Source organism: Erpetoichthys calabaricus, chromosome 13 (assembly GCF_900747795.2).
Source record: "Erpetoichthys calabaricus chromosome 13, fErpCal1.3, whole genome shotgun sequence".
Lineage (NCBI taxonomy): Eukaryota > Metazoa > Chordata > Cladistia > Polypteriformes > Polypteridae > Erpetoichthys > Erpetoichthys calabaricus.
The window spans coordinates 117,550,244-117,568,416 of NC_041406.2; the positions used below are offsets into that span (position 1 = coordinate 117,550,244).

Here is an 18,173-nt window from a genome sequence, read left to right on the forward strand (position 1 = left end):
GTGGGGCACTTGGTCAACTTGTCTCACTTTTCATGACTGACCAGCAGGTATCTCAGGTTGATCTTTGTACAAAGGAAAAGTGATGTGGCAAAATAAAAATATTTGTTGTCTGAAACTAATGAATTGTAGTGTTACATAATACATTTATATTTATAGGTCTGATTTTTTTTAACTTTGTCTTAATGTCTCTTGTGCAGCCACATGTACACATATGGGGGACTGAGAGGGAGAACAAAATGAAATATTGCCTGCAGTTTTTTCCCTATACAAATGGGGAATCTATGCAAAATGTTGCAGTGTGGATTTGCATACTATACAAACACACACACAATCACACATTTGGCTTTTATACTAGATTTGACACAAAAGGAAACAGCACAAATTAAACCCCCCTGTTTTTCCATTGTTATACTCAATTAATAAGAACCAAATCATTCTTACTAAAATCTACATTTCTGTTTCTGAACTTGGTTGGAGGTCTCATGAAGTTTGGTAGTGTATAGCCACACAATTAAGAACTTGGAGTTTTGTCATGTTGCTGTATTACTCAAGACAACACACTACTGTTGTAGTTGCTGACTAATTCTTCATTTTCCCAAGACTCATTTTAAGATTTTAGTGATAGGTAAAATGAAAAAACCCAATTTCAAGCTACACCTTTCAATGGACAACATGCTCAGAGCTGTGGACAAGAAGTCAGGAGAGGAGCTATAAGCAGAAAAATGTAATGAAAAATCAATAACCCAAGCATACATTCAAGAAGGCAGTAGGTAAAAAACACACAAGGCAGGCACATGTATTTAAATGGTAGATAAGCATGTGAGACGTCACAGTCAAAAAAGACAAAGTGGCACTAAGGTTAATGACTGAGCAAAAAGTAAAACACAGCTCCCCCTTTTATTTCTGTGGACTCTCTCATCATATGACTGCAGATCAATTATCATTGCAAAGCAATAGATGACTATAGAAATGGGGGTGAGGAAAATCTGAATATGAATATAGGAGACGGGAGGAATCCAGCCCCAAACCTTACACCAAACTGCACTCCTTCCTCCTGCAATAACACTAAAAATGTCTCAGATAGCAACTTGAAATGACTTTTTTCAGGATCAACAGGGCATGCTACCACAATAAGTGCTGTAAACAAAAAAATGCTAGAAACTGCATGCCTGTCAGTTAAACTAAGATATCCTAACTTAATTTGCATCAGAACATTTACAAATATACATGATCTTATAAAACATCTATCCATCCATCCATTATCTAACCCGCTAGATCCTAACACAGGGTCACGGGGGTCTGCTGGAGCCAATTCTCATAAAACATTAACTTTTTATTTTGTTCTCTACTTATATGAAGTCTTATACTACGAACCAGATATTTACAAAAACTTTTAATGATTAAAAATTTTGGTATCTCAGGATGGTTCTTTATGGCGCAGGAATGTTGCAAGAATATACTTTATTTGCATGTAGATTGATACAACTGAAATGCTTTCTAGATATGCTATGTAGATTTCTTCAGCCTGTCATTTTGCACTGAACAAGAGTGCATGAAGGCTCCACTACTTTGTGCAAGTAAAAGATGTCCATCTTGAATTTGACTTTCAGCAGAGACTCACATAAGTATTTTCAGCAACTGTACCACAACACTTTGGTTTGATTCCTGTGTTTCAGTCAAGTCACAGAAAATAATGGAATTATAGTTTTGTACCCCTTCAGTTTAATTTGATTTACTCTAATATAATGTTTTAATATTATTTTTTTCAAAAATCACAATACATGACATGAAAATGCTGTAAATATAAATATAAAAATAGTAGCATGTAGAAAACTAAAATGCAAAATGCCAAATTCATATAAAAAAAACACAAGAACTCTAAAAGTTTTTCTAATTCCACAAATAAAAAAAAAAAAAGCTAAAAACGTACCCAAAAACTAAAGGAACAAACTTGTGTCAGACATGAGCACCTAGGGGTGCAGAACAAGGCTTGAGAAAAGCTAATAGCACTTCTGAGCGAGAGAGATATCACCTGCTCCTGTTTTATGTCCAGAACTGATCACCCACAACAGCACTGATGCCAGTTCCTTTCCTGGCAACCCTGAAGTCCCGCTTCTTCCTCCCAAGACAATATACAAAGAGCCTCATCACCAGAAGTCAGCAATCAATAATGGAACCAACGTCTGTGTGTTACATCAGGCACCAGCAGTGACCTAATCTGATTAATGACCTGTGTGGGTTATAATTTTGCACACAGCTGTTCACTGTTTACTACTTCTTTTATTATATGTGGCATACCTTCAGTAACCACAACCCTTTTTCTGAATCTCTTCATATTTCTTCACACTGTATTTCCTTAAGAATGTCCCAGTCTCCAAACAGAGAATTGTAAAACAAATTAAAAACTGAAGTATAAGAATATTTAATGGGTAGGAAAATCTGCCAAGACACTTGAATAAATGGCAGCTCTTTACAAGGCTGTGCTGATTAAAGGAGAGTCTGCAATAAATTTATGGTTGTCTAATGGATCAGTAATGACAAGGGGACTTGCAGGATGTAAACAAGAAGAGAAGCATCATTATGATCCAAGACTTAACTCAATGAAGTCCTGCAAATTTTTATTTTAAAACTTTAAGAATCAAGTTGGATACTTTCTGCAAAATGCTGATTTAGATCAACTGTTGATACTATGCAAGTCAGAGTTAAAAGTTACAAATTGACACCTTGCTGCATTTAAACATTTGGTGTCACTTTTAACTGCCTGGAAAGACAGTTTTTTATTTTGAATATTTTTTTTAGCATTAAACAACTGACATATTTTCTGTTATGAGCACATAAATATGTTTTTCAACAGTTTATCTACTGACTTTGCCAGGAATCGATACATTTCATTGGCTGGCCTACGACAGTAGGAGGGCAGTGGTGACCAATGGCCTTCTGTCTCTCTTCTAATGTACTGTATAGCAATGAATTTTTAGCACAACAGCAAATTACAGAACCATACCTACAAAATTCATTCTATACTACAAGACCCAGTGAAGTTCCATACATATAAGATTTTGCTTTTATATGCAGGACACTCTCTGCTGATACTCAATTGTTCATCTTTGTTGCATATTTTCATTCAGTGAAAACAAGAGTTTTAAGCATCCACTCTTTAATTTTATTTACATACTGTAAATTAAAAAAACAACTACGAGTTGACTGAAAATTAATGAAAGGACAAAAAATAGGGGTTTTTTTTAGATTTAATATAAAATCATGTTAAAATAATATTAGAATTAGGTAAATCTTACCTTACACATTATTTACCATCTAGCCTCTACAAAAGTGGGATTAAGTGGTCCTGTTAATGGCCTGTTAAAATGCACATTTGTTGTTAGTTAGTGGGTTTGAGGCTTTTAGTTAAGAGTTGGATGTGTCATCTTCATTTCAGACTATATGTTTCTTTTTGGCGGCACGGTGGCGCAGTGGGTAGCGCTGCTGCCTTGCAGTTGGGAGACCTGGGGACCTCGGTTCGCTTCCCGGGTCCTCCCTGAGTGGAGTTTCATGTTCTCCCCGTGTCTGCGTGGGTTTCCTCCGGGCGCTCCGGTTTCCTCCCACAGTCCAAAGACATGCAGGTTAGGTGGACTGGCGATTCTAAATTGGCCCTAGTGTGTGCTTGGTGTGTGTCCTGCGGTGGGTTGGCACCCTGCCCGGGATTGGTTCCTGCCTTGTGCCCTGTGTTGGCTGGGATTGGCTCCAGCAGACCCCCGTGTGTTCGGATTCAGCGGGTTAGAAAATGGATGGATGGATGGATGTTTCTTTTCTCTGATGTACAAAGACCCTTCTTCTTTTATTTTTATTTTTAAACTTTCATGACAGCAGCAAATGCCGTATTGCTTTTCATCTCTCTTAAGTAGGACTTGTAATACTAATTTTTTTTTTAAGGGAAAAAAAAAAGTTTTCTTCTTTCTTCCTCTCACAGTCTAAACATATGCCACCGAGTTAAAGGGGCAAGATTATCATTCAAGATGCACTACATATATTAGGCCATTCTTCTTATGTCTATTTATTTATTTATTTATTTATTTATTTATTTATTTAACATCACCTTATTATCTTAATTAAGTTATATTTTCTCTTTGTGAATTTCCCCTTGGGATTAATAAAGTATCTATCTATCTATCTATCTATCTATCTATCTATCTATCTATCTATCTATCTATCTATCTATCTATCTATCTATCTATCTATCTATCTATCTATCTATCTATCTATCTATCTATCTATCTAATTTATATATGTTTCTGCATCCAAGTATTTCAGTGTGCTCTTGTAGTTTATGACACAATAAAAAAAACTAATCTAATCTAAGGTGTTGCAATTTTATCTCTTTATGGGTGTTGAATTAAACTAACCCTAAGGCATATTCACTCTTTTAAAAGCAGTATTTCATATTCATCAACATACACATATGGGTAATGTGAGCAATCAGGCTGTGCTCTCACTTTTTAGAGCTGATTCAATTACATAGAAAGCACACTTTCAGAGAGATACTGATTTTATTGATGCAGTTTTCTGCAAGTCTCATATCTCATGGTAACAGAAAGCTTTACTGCTGGGTATTGCCAATAGATGCAGTTCACTCCAGGGCTGGCTTTTCTGTCTTACAGACTGGTGCTTGTGGCCACAGCCCCTCTGCAGCTCGATAACACTGAGAAAGACGCCTTAGAATTCTTTTAACTTCTGTTAAGAGACAACTGCTCTGTGCCTTTAAAAGACTTTAGTATTTTTTCTTTCAAGTTCAAGCATAAAGTGTGTTTAAAAGGACTTTTCTTTTTGTGCAGCTCTAAATTCAATACATGACACTAAGATCACTGTTCGATACACAATACGTGGTCATTACAGTACCGCACTTCCATTGCTGTGCCTGTTTTTTGAGGTACTGTATAATTTATATCACTGGAATTGGCTTCTAGAAGACTACAGAGAGTGCAAGACAGAAATAAAAATCAAAGGTGTACAGGAATGAAATGCACCCCAAAAAGTGGAATGGGATCTACTGTACATGCTATGAGGTAACAAAAGTATTTGCTCTTCCAGTCAAGGAAATGCATTAATAAAAGAAACCTGTAAGAAAATTGAATATTATTAAAAAGGAAATTAAGAGTGACAAAGTAGAGGAGTACTGGAGGTAAGACAGATTATTCATTAAAATTCATTTTGAACTATATATAATTTTTTTTCACATACAGGATGCTAATTAGAACATTAAAATGGTCTAATTCTAAACTCATATTAGATAGACATAATTTATAAATAAAAAGAAGATCTACTTGTATTCTAAAAACATAGATGGTAACAATTAAGGAAAAACAGTTAATAGCAAATGGAAGGAAAGGGACATGTTTAATCAAGAAGGTTCCAATCTCTCATTTAAGAGACTTTTTACTAATGCATACTTTCATTTAATTTTCATGAAATTACTAACTTTAATTCTTGCATACCTTTTCTCTAATATTTCAAGTTTTCGCTTCAGATCATCTCTTTCCAGCATCAGTATTTGTAGCTTATTCTGGTGTTCTTTCTGGAGTTGCTTGTTGAGGACTTGACTTATTTTGAAAGAAAATGTATCCAATGAGCAAAAGTGCTTTTACAGTTTTATGTCTTGCTTATAGCATTGTAAAGAAAAGCAAGTTTTATTTACACATAAAACACCTTTAATACAATAATATAGTATATTAATAGTACAGCTCCAATAATAATAGAAAATTAAATAAACACATCCATTAATTTGTTTACTTCAGCCACTAAATTCAGTCCAAAGTTGTGTGATGCTGGGCCTATAAAGGCAGCATCAAGTTCAAGGCAAGAACCACATGTGGACGAGGCACCATTCCATCACTGGACAACCACCACCTGAACACTAACTTACATTGAATACATTGAATTTTAGCGTTAACTTAACACAGACTTCTTGCACATCAAAGTGGAAATGTGGACTAGAAGAAAAATCCACTGTCAATGGGGTCAGTGAGAGAACATGCAGACTCCATACAGAACTTGATCCTCATAACTTCTACTAAAACACTGATTGGTTAATTGTACCAAAATAGTTATTATGTTAAACTTATAAAAAGTATTACCATATGCTATCAATTAAGACCCCACAACATCTTTAACTCACCAACCCACTGGCACACCAAAAATGCTGATCTGCTAAATCCTGAGGCTATTACATTGTAGCCTGCTGTAATAAGCAATTCTCCAAATGTCTGCAGTCTCTGATAGCATTGGGAGAATAACTGAAAGCACCTCAGCTAACTGCTGCATCCATTTCTGTTAAACATTTATTGGGACCACCTGGCGGGCCTGAGTGTGGATTTTATGCTGAAGGAATCTTTAATACTAGCTAGGTATAAAACAATTTTTCAAGTCGTGAATAATTTGTGTTGTTGTTTTATTTACCATTTTGGCTCTGAGGTGTCACTGAAAGTGGAAGAATCTTTCCACACTGCAATTCTGGATACTGAACATGGTCCATCTGAGGAAGTAATGCTTCCTGTTGGACACATATGGTCTTTATTATTGAAAATACAGTTATACTGTTTAATATAATTACACAAGTGAATAAATTTTTAAATTGATCAAAAGTGTACTATGTTGGTAAATAAGGTTTGGGTTTATTTCAGGACAATTTTCCTCAAGTACTAATACAGTGGTGAACATCTTCTGTCTTCTATACCTGCTTATGCAAAGCAGTATTACAGGAAGGCTGAAGCCTATCTCAACAAGAAATTGGGAGAAGGAAGGAACATTCTTAGGACAGGTTGTTAGCCAAATGCAGGGTGAACATTCACACACCTATTAGTTCTCACTTACCTCTTTCTGAAAATATCTAGATTTCTCACGCTTTCATCTCTTTCTTGCCTCATGTTTTGAAATTCTTTCTTGTATTTCTCACAATCTTCTATTAAATCAAGTTCTCTTTGTTAGAAAAAAAGTTAAATTCAATATTAAAAACTGATTATAAGCCACAATACAGTAGTAATTGTATTCTGCTGCTTTAAGTACTTGTTTGTTTAAGCACTAAAGCAGTTTTTAAATAATTCGCCAAAGAGCCAGATGATATTAACATTTAAGAATACAGAGAATGAAAAAATAATCTTAATAATTAATAATTAAAAACTGTATATGTTAAAGCTGGCATCTTTTAGAAAAATATCAGTTTTCAAACTCTTAAGGTGCCTTTTCTCAATTTTGATTTCAATGCTATATATTTTTTTTAATTTCTAGACACAACAATCTGACGTTTTCATGAGTACAATTTAACAAATCTGGTAAATAACTTAAATAACATTTGAGAAAGCTTTAAATAATGTGAGGCAAGAAAATGAGTTAAGAATCTAGTGGAAAAGTACTACTATATTGGATTTTTTTTTCACTGACACAGTGGTGGACCTATAGGATTGAGGTCCTCAAGCTTCAACTGTTATGAAGGGCCCTTTACAACCAGTAACTAAGTCTGGGTTACCATTGTTATTTTCTTTAGTGTGGTTGTTCCATGACAGATCACCACAAATTTTTTTCAACTGTAACCAGTGCATGTAGAGGATTTAAAACCCCTTTCTCATACAGTAGACACCCAAAGTGTTAAGAAATGCGGACTAAAATCAGTGGAAAAATCCTTGAAAGGATGGGTTGTTGTGTTTATTATTGCAGCTCTGAGATGACACTGAAAGTGGTACAATCTTTCCATAGTGCAATTCCGAGTATTAAGCATAGTCCATCTGAGGAGCTAATGCTCCCTGACATACACATATGGTCTTCTCTTTATTGGGAAATAATGTTATCCAGTTTTATATAATTATACAAAAGAATGAATTACTCCATTTAAACTTAATCAAAGTGTACTATAGTGATAAATGTGTTTGGGCCTATTTGAGGACCCTTTTCTTCTGATTCTAATATAGTTCTGATCCATCTCTCCATCTTCTGTAACTGCTTATGTAGATTAGGGTTGTAGGGGAGCTGGAACATATCCCAGCAAGCAATTGGGAGAAGGCAGGGACAATCCATTAAGAGGGTTTTTGCCACTTGCAGTGTAATCATACACATACCCATTTGGGGTGAAAATAGAAATGCAAATCCAACTAAGCTAAATGCCTTGGACTGTGGGAATAAAAACCCATACGGACACGGGAAGAACATTGAAATTCCAAACAGGGAGCACTGTGCCACCATGCTGCCCAGTACAGAACTACTGTTCTATATTTAAATACTGGATTGTATTTCTGATTGAGAATTTTTTTTTAACAGTCAAATCAAATTCACAAACTTTACTCAAATAGTCAACAGATAATGTTGTGTCACACACAAGCACTTAGGAGACACCTTCAAGTCTTGTGAGTTACGAGAGGGAGTGCTGTTGCTAACTTTTCTTTTTCCTTCATACACAACTCTGAGAGGAGCACAAGGGAGATGCCAGACAACACCTCCTGAGTACTCAATACATTAAATCAAGTCACTGGAAGTGACCGTTAATTTTGGGAATTGTATGCAAGAGAGACAGCGTTTCTGTACTCCATGCAATCACAACTACCTTTTTATTCAGAGACCATTTCTTTATTATTTTCTTTAATTTCCCAACCAACACTAAAATAGAGCTTATCAAGGAGGTGCCCTGACCCTTGATCAGTGGTCTTTCCAGTTTGTGACAGTTGTTTTTGTGCAAATGGCACAAGTGGAGTTATCATAATCTACAGAAAATAATATTTTTGTAAGTTATTCTTAATAAAACCCCAATATATAATTTAAAATTCAAGCTAGTTCATACTCACCTCTTCCTGAGAATATCTATGTTTCTCATGGTTTCATCTTTTTCTTGCTTCATGTCTTGAAGTTCTTTTTTGTATTTCTCACAATCTTCTATGACATTAAGTTCTCTTTGTTGGAAAAAAAATGTATTGGATGTTAAAATTTGACTATAAACCACAAAAAAGTACTAACTGTATTACTTTAAGTACATGTTTGTCTAAGCACTAATGCAGTACTTAAATAATTCTCCAAAGAGCCTGAATATATTGATTCTAAAAATACAGAATGACAAAATAACAGAATTTAACTTGTCACACACGTGTGCTTGGGGAACAACTTAAGGCAGGGGTGTCCAACTTCGTTCCTGGTGGGCCGCAGTAGCCACGGGTTTTAATTCTAACCTTTTTCCTAATCAACGAGTAGTTTTCACTGCTAATTAACTCCTTTTCCCTTCAACATAATAGCCCTGTTTTTAAGGAATCAGTCCTCTGAATTGATTTGTTTCTTCATTAAATGGCAGCCTAACAGAAATGAGATGTGAAACAAGCTAACAGATGACCAACTAAATTGGAATGTCAAACTCCAGCCAATTTCATTCCAACCAGTTTCTTAATGAGAAGCCAATTCTTGGTGTTAATTAAAGCTGTTATTAAATATCATGACTTCTTGCTGCTCTCATTCTGCCATAGCAGACTATTGATTTTCTGTGTTTTCTAAGACCTTGTTGCCACACTTTCAAGACTGACCAGCAGATATCGCAGGTTGATCTTTGTCCAAAGGAACAATGATGTGGCTAAATAAAAATATTTGCCATCTGAAACTAATGAATTACTGTACATTTTACATGTACTGTATATTTATAGATCTGATTTTTTTTTTACTTTGTCTTAATGTCTCTTGTGCAGCCACATGTACAGATATGGGGGGGCTGAGAGGGAAATATTGCCTGCAGTTTTTTCTCTTATACAAATGGGGAATCTATGCCAATTGTAGTGGTGTGGATTTGCATACTATACAGACACACACACAAACACACATTTGGCTTTTATACTAGATTTGATACAAAAGGAAACAGCACAAGTTAAACTCCCCAAGGGTCAGTAAACACACATACACATAAATAAAAAAAACGCTCTCTCTCTCTCCTTAAACTGTTTTTCCAATGTTATGCTGAATTAATGAGAATCAAATTATTCTTACTAACATCTACATTTCTGTTTCTGAATTTGGTTGGAGGTCTCATGAAGTTTGGTAGTGTATAGCTGCACACTGGAGTTTTCTCATGTTGCTGTATTACTCAAGACAACACGCCACTGTTGAAGCTGCAGACTAATTCTTCATTTTCCCCAAGACTCATTTTAAAATTTTAGTGATAGGTAAAATGAAAAAATACAGTTTCAAGCTGCACCTTTAAATGGACAACATGCTCAGTGCTTTGGATAAGAAGGAGAGGAGCTATAAGCACAAATATGTAATTAAAAATCAGTAACCCAAGCATACGTTCAAGAAGGCAGTAAGGATTTATTACAATGTGAATCATACAGACCAATCTCACTTCTGAATAACAATGTTAAGATACTCTCCAAAGTCCTTGCCAGTAGGATTGAGAAAGTTCTTCCTTCGATAATATCACAAGACCACACTGGATTTATTAAAGGCAGATATTTAGTTTCCAATGTTCGTCACCCACAAATTCTAACACCCCGGAGATATTATTGTTGGATGCAGGAAAAGCATTCAATATGGTTGAATGTAAATACCTTTTCCCCATATTGGAAAAATTTGGGTTTGGCCCAAACATATGTGAATAGATTAAACTGCTGCATACAAGTCCAAAAGTTTCAGTTTGTATTAACAATATTATTTCAGACTACTTCAAACTAGAACGTGGTACTAGACAAGGATGCCCCTTGTCACCACTGCTTTTTGCAATCGCCGTACAGCCACTGTCAAAATGCTTATGAGATAACAGAAAATTTCACTATATGCAGATGATATGGTACTATATATATAGTGCCTGCAGTCCTAACAGCACTAACAGAATTTCAAAAGATTTCCGGTCTCAGAATTAATTTGAATAAAAATGTGCTCTTTCCAGTGAACTCTCCAGCACGCAATATTAGATTGGACACCTTCCCTTTTATAATTGCAGATGAGTTCAAATACCTAGGGTTAAACATTACAAGTAAACATAAAGCTCTTTTTCAACAAAATTTTTCCATCTGCTTGGAAAAACTTAAGCAAGACTTGCATAGATGGTCTACCCTTCATCTCACTTTAGCTGGATGAATTAACATTGTCAAGATGAATGTCCTTCCTAAAGCTACTTTTTCTATTTCAAAGCATTCCAATATACATCAACAAATCATTTTTAAGAAGTTAGATTCAATCATAACCTTATTTATTTGGAATTCAAAACATCCAGGCATCCAAAGGGCGACCCTACAAAGACCTGAGGCAGAAGGTGGCATGGCTCTACCTAACTTTCAGTTTTATTACTGGGCGGCAAATATACAAGCTATAAAAACCTGGACATTGACACAAATGGATGAATATACACAGGCCTGGTCCGCAATAGAAATAAAATCCTGCAGCACTTCTTTATATTCCTTGCTTTGTACCCCAGTAAATGCAAACTGTCGCCAATTTACTAATAACCCAATTGTGCTTCATTCACTCAGAATATGGAATGAATACAGGAAGTACTTTAAGACAGAGAAGCTTTTATTTGTGGCACCTTTGCACGAAAGCCACCTTTTTCCTCCCTCTCAAATGTACACAGCTTTCAATGTCTGGAAAACATTCAGGATTAAATCACTTAGAGATCTGTACATAGACAACGTCTTCGCATCCTATGAACAATTACACTCCAAGTTTAACCTTCCAGCAATACATTTCTTTCACTACATCCAAATTAGAAACTTTGTTAAACAAAACCTGCCTGACTTTCTTCTCCAACCACCTACTTCTACTCCGGGAAAAATATTGATCAGACTTGAGGACTCAGACAGGATTTCTCTAACATATAAAAACATTTTAAAGTCCCTCTCTTTTAAAGATCCCAGAGTACATTAGGAAAAGCATCTCTCACTCAACATTTCGGAAAAGAATAGGAAGGCAGCAATGCACAGAATTCACTCTAGCTCCATATGTGCAAAGCACACAATTATTCAACTTAAAATCATCTACCGAGCATATCTGCCTCATTTAAAATTGTCCAAAATGTTTACAGGGCAAGATCCAACCTGTGAATGTTGCAATCAAGTTCCAGCCTCATTGTGTTATATGTTTTGGGCGTGCACCAAATTAACATCATTTTCGACCAAAATCTTTAAATGCCTTTCAGACAGCCTTGGTGTCACAATCCCTCCTAATCCACTAACAGCTGTGTTTGGTTTACCTCCAGATGGGCTTAAAGTGGAGAAGGACAAACAAACTGTAGTTGCCTTTACTTCACTATTGGCACGTAGACTTATCTTACTGAACTGGAAGAATCCTAACTCACCTCTTTTCAGTCATTGGGTAACTGATGTTATATACTACTTGAAATTGGAAAAAATTAAATACTCACTTAGCAGATCTATGCAAAACCTTTTTAAAACTTGGCAGGATCTAATTAATGATATTTTAGAATAAGCATTTAAATTGAAGAAGTGGATTCTCTTCCCCTTTTTATTCTATTTATTTACTTACTTATCTTTTCTACTATTAAAGGTTCTCTATGTGGGCCTTGACCTCTTTCTCATGGGTGGCGGTTGACTTTTTGTAAGTTTGACTTGCTTATATGGAATGTTGTTTGATTTTAATAAATTCAATAAAATGTTAGAAAAAAAAATTTATTTTCTTCATCTTCTCAAGACTCATTTTAAAATGTTAGTGATAGGTAAAATGCAAAAACCCAATTTGAAGCTACACCTTTAAATGGACAACATGCTCAGAGCTTTGGACAAAAAGTCAGGAGTGGAGCTATAAGCAGAAATATGTAATGAAAATCAATAACCCAAGCATACGTTCAAGAAAGCAGTAGTTAAAAACACACAAGGCAGGCAAATGTATTCAAATGGTAGGTGGGTATGAGAGACATCATAGTCAAAAAAGACAAAGTTGCGCTAAGGTTAATGCCTGAGCAAAGAAATAAAACCCAGCTACCCCTTTTATTTTTCTTGACCCTCTCATCATATGACTGTAGACCAATTATTATTGCAAAGCAATAGGTGACCATAGAAAATTGGGGCAAGGAAAATCTGAATATGAATATAGGAGACAGGGAAGAGTCCAGTCCCAAACCTTACACCAAACTGCACTCCTTCCACCTGCAATAACACTAAAAATGTCTTCGATAGGAACTTGAAATTACTTTTTATCAACATCAGCAGAGCATGTTACCACAATAGATGCTGTAAACAAAAAAAAAATGCTTGAAACTGCATGCCTGTCTGTTAAACTAAGATATCCTGTCTTCATTTGTATCAGAACATTTATAAACATACATGATCTCATAAAACATTTTAACTTTTATTTTGTTCTCTACTTATAAGAAGTCTTATACCATGAACCAGATATTTACAACCTTTTAATGATTAAAAATTTTGGGATCTTTGGATGGCACAGGAATATTGCAAACATATACCTTTATTTACATGTAGATTGGTGTAATTGAAATGCTTTCTAGATATGTTATGTAGATTTCTTCAGCCTGCCATTTTGCACTGAATAAGAGCACATGAAAGCTCCACTACTTTGTGCAAGAAAAAGATGTTCATCTTGAATTTGACTTCCAGTAGAGACTCACAACTCGTCTTTATGAACTGAGTATTTTCAGCAACTGCACCACTGCACTTTGGTTTGATTCCTGTGTTTCAGTCAAGTCACAGAAAATAATGGAATTTTAGTTTTGTACCCCTTCTGTTTCAGTTGATTTACTGTAATATAATGTTATACCATTTTTTTCAGAAATCACTATACATGACATGAAAATGCTGCAAATATAAATATAAAACTAGTAGCATGTAGAAAACTAAAATGCAAAATGCCAAATTCAAATAAAAAACACAAGAACTCTAAAAGTTCTTCTAATCTCACAAATAAAAAAAAAGCTAAAAACGTACCCAAAAACTAAAGGAACAAACATGAGCACCTAGGGGTCCACAACAAGGCTTGAGAAAAGCTAATAGCACTTCTGAGTGAGAGAGATATCACCTGCTCCTGTTTTATGTCCAGGACTGTTCACCCACAACAGCACTGATGCCAGTTCCTTCCCCGGCAACCCTGAAGTCCTGCTTCTTCCTCCCAAGACAATATATAAAGAGCCTCATCACCAGAAGTCAGCAATCAGTAATGGGACCCACGTCTGTGTGCTACATCAGGCACCAGCAGTGACCTAATCTGATTAATGACCTGTGTGGGTCATAATTTTGCACACAGCTGTTCACTGTTTATTACTTCTTGTATTATATGTGGCATCCTTTCAGTAACCACAACCCTTTCCTGTGTCTCTTCATATTTCTACACACTGGGATTTCCTTAAGAATACAAACAGAGAATTGTAAAACAAATTAAAAACTGAAGTATAGGAATATTTAATGGGCAAGAAAATCTGCCAAGACACTTGAATAAATGGCAGCTCTTTACAAGGCTGTGCTGATTAAAGAAGAGTCTGCAATAAATTTATGGTTGTCTATCCATCCATCCATCCATTTTCCAACCCGCTGAATCCGAACACAGGGTCACGGGGGTCTGCTGGAGCCAATCCCAGCCAACACAGGGCACAAGGCAGGGACCAATCCCGGGCAGGGTGCCAACCCACCGCAGTATGGTTGTCTAATGGATCAGTAATAACAAGGGGACTTGCAAGATGTAAACAAGTAGAGAAGCATCATTATGATGCAAGACGTAACTCAATCAAGTCCTGTAGAATTGTTATTTTAAAACATTAAGAATCACGTTGGATACCTTCTGCAGAATGCAGAATTAGATCAACTGTTGATACTATGCAAGTCAGAGTTAAAAGTTACAAATTGACACCTTGCTGCATTTAAACATTTGGTGTCACTTTTAGCTGCCTGGAAAGACAGTTTTTTATTTTGAATATTTTTTTTTTAGGATTAAACAACCGACACGTTTTCTGTTATGAGCACATAAATATGTTTTTCAACAGTTTATCTACTGGCTTTGCCAGGCATTAATAAATTTTATTGGCTGGCCTACGACAGTAGGAGGGCAGTGGTGACCCAATGGCCTTCTGTCTGTCTTCTAATGTACTGTATAGCAATGAATTTTTAGCACAACAGCAAATTACAGAACCATACCTACAAAATTAATTCTATACTACAAGACCCAGTGAAGTTCCAAACATATAAGATTTTGCTTTGATATGCATGACACTCTCTGCTGATACTCAATGTTTCATCTTTGTTGCATATTTTCATTCAGTGAAAACAAGAGTTTTAAGCATCCACTCTTTTATTTTATTTATATACTGTAGATTAAAAAAACAACTACGAGTTGACTTTGAAAATTAATTAAAGGACTTTGTGTCTGAAAGGGAAAAAAATTAGATTTTTTTTAGATTTACAATAAAATCATGTTAAAATAATATTAGAATCAGGTAAATCTTTTACAATACACATTAGTTACCGTCTAGCCTCTACAAAAGTGGGATTAAACAATCCTGTTAAAATGCATATTTGTTGTTAGTTAGTGGGCCTGAGGCTTTTAGTTAAGAATTGGATGTGTCACTTCATTTCAGACTATATGTTTCTTTTCCCTGTTGTACAAAGACCCTTCTTCTTTTAGAAAGTTGATTCTGTTCATCTGGACATAGTTTTTTTTTTCCCAGGGAGATACTTTACACCACTCATCCAAGTGACTTCCTCAGTCTTAGTTGACTGCAGGTTTCTCCAACCTTATAAACAGTACCTTTGCATAAATGACTGCAGCTAGCACCATTGACTAACAACGGGCCGTGTGATCAATGATATTCAAATTGTCCATTGATCAATGGCCATGAGTACCATTCACAGAGAGTTGGGGAATGGCTGCAATCACAGCATTGTAAGATGGTGAAAGATGTACCATTAGGCCCCGTCCTCAGTTCAGAGATGGTTGTTCCTTTTTCACGTAAATGGCCTCCTTGACTCCTCACTCAAACCAGTGTTCCTCCCTGTCCAGGATGTGCACATCTTCATCAATGAAAGAGTGACCACTGTCCTGTAGATGTAAATAAGACTGTGGAGTCCTGGCCTGACGAGGTAGCTCTTCTGTGTTGTGCCATCCGCTTCACCAGTGGTTGTTTGGTTTCCCCGATGTATAATTCACTGCAAGCCTCTTGGCACTTAACTGCGTAAACTATAATACTCTGTCTGTGCTGGGTCACCCGATCCTTGGAGTGGACCAATTTTTGCCATAGCGTGTTTTGGGGTTTGAAAGCCACCAAGACCTGGTGTTTTGAAAAAATGCGTCTCAGCTGTTCCGATACTCCTGACACATAAGGGATCACCAAAGGTTTTCGCTTAGGCAGCAGTTGTCCTTCCTCTCTTCTGGATTGCTTAGAGCATTCTTTAGGTGTCTTCCCTGCTTTGACAAAAGTCCAGCTGGGATAACCACATTTTCTCAGGGCCTTTTTGATATGATGTTCTTCTGCTTCCCTGGCCGCTGTGTCTGTGGTATGGTGTTTGCTCTGTGTTGTTGAGTCCTGATGACACCTATTTTGTGCCCTAGTGGATGGTGAGAGTCAAACCTTAAATACTGATCCGTATGATGTTGCTTTACAGTACAGATCAACTTGCAAATGTCCCCCATTGCTGATGGCAATTTCACAATCTAAGAAAGCTAGCCTGTCACGTTTCATGTCCTCCCTGGTGAATTGGATGTGTTTGTCCACTGAGTTGATGTGGTCAGTGAATTGTGGTACCTCCTGAGATTTGATTTTCATCCAGGTGTTGTCCACATACCTGAACCAATGGCTCGGTGGTGTCCTCTTTTCCACTTCTTTCATATACAGATTGGCCACAATAGGTGAAACTGGGTAACCCATGGCGCACCCATGTTTCTGCCTGTAGTACTGGCCTTTGTATATGAAATATTTGGATTGAAGACCCAGTTCCAAGAGCAGGCACACTTGGTCGGTGCTGACAGTGGTCCTTTTACTGAGTGTGGGTTCATCCTGTAATCTCTTATAGACCACCTCCACTGCTTCCGTAACTGGAATGCAAGTGAATAGAGATGTAACATCATACGAGACCATAGTTTCACCTGCCTCCATAATGACATCTCTCACCTTCTCTACAAAATCCAAAGTGTTCTGAATATGATGTTTTGAGCTGCCTACCAACGGGTTGAGGACAGCGGCCAGGAACTTTGAGATGTTATATGTAGACGAATTGATCATGCAGACAATGGGTCTTAACGGTGCATCCTGTTTATGTATCTTCGGTAAACCATACAGACTTGGTGTAGCTTCCCCTGGGTATAATCTGTGGTATGAGGTCCGGTCAATAGTGTTGTCATGCACTAACTGCTTGAGACAATCTATCACCTTTTTCCTGTAACCACTACCTGGATCTTGTTTTAGGGGTTCATAAGTGTTTTTGTCACTAAGCAGAGACAAAATTTTCTCATGATAGTCCATCTAGTTTAGCAACACTGTGCACCTCCCCTTGTCTACTGGAAGGATGATGTTGTGCCTTAGTGAGTGTCATGAGAGCCTTCTTCTCCTCAATACTGATATTGAGTGCAGGGGGCTTAGCATTGCTGAGACATGCCGAAATGTTTATCCGCAGTTGCTCCGCTTCCACATCTGCAATGTTGTTGTTTCTGATTGCTGACTCTGTGGCTGTCATCAGCTCCACTAGCGGGATTTGTTTCGGTGTGACAGCAAAGTTTAACCCTTTAGCAAGGATGTTTTTCTCTGCTTGGGTGAGTTGTCTGTCAGACAGATTCTTCACCCACTTATCCAAATCCTCGGTTTGTGCCTGGCATCCTTCTCTCTGTTGGCTGTAGAGGCCACTCCCTATCATATGCTGATGTTTCTGGTGCACCACAAGTTGATCAAACTTCCTCTGCTACCTGGTGATTTGCATATCATTGATCACATGACCCATTGTTCGTCAATGGTGCTAGTTGCGGTCATTAATCAAAGGTACTGTTTATAAGGTTGGAGAAACCTGCAGTCAACTGAGACTGAGGAAGTCACATGGATGAGTGATGTAACGTATCTCCCTCGGAAAAAAAAAAAAAAAAACTATGTCCAGATGAACAGGATCAACTTTCTAGAATTTCCTTACCTGGATTATTGAGCATGCATCGAGACCTTCTTCTTTTATTTTTCTTTTTTTTAACTTTCATGAGCGCAGCAAAGGCCATGTTGCTTTTCA

The 18,173-nt window shown here is 36.7% G+C and overlaps 1 protein-coding gene across 1 annotated transcript in view; it reads right to left on the minus strand.

The window, feature by feature from the left end:
- Positions 1 to 4,856: 4,856 nt before the first annotated feature.
- LOC127530014 (227 kDa spindle- and centromere-associated protein-like) overlaps positions 4,857 to 18,173 on the minus strand; it is a 29,311-nt gene continuing 15,994 nt past the window's right edge. Inside the window, exons 7-9 of the mRNA XM_051935572.1 lie at positions 6,865 to 6,969; positions 5,490 to 5,594; positions 4,857 to 4,965 (exon numbers count right to left, since the gene is read on the minus strand). Coding sequence (XP_051791532.1) covers positions 4,857 to 4,965; positions 5,490 to 5,594; positions 6,865 to 6,969 — 319 coding nt within the window. The remainder of the gene's footprint in view (positions 4,966 to 5,489; positions 5,595 to 6,864; positions 6,970 to 18,173) is intronic.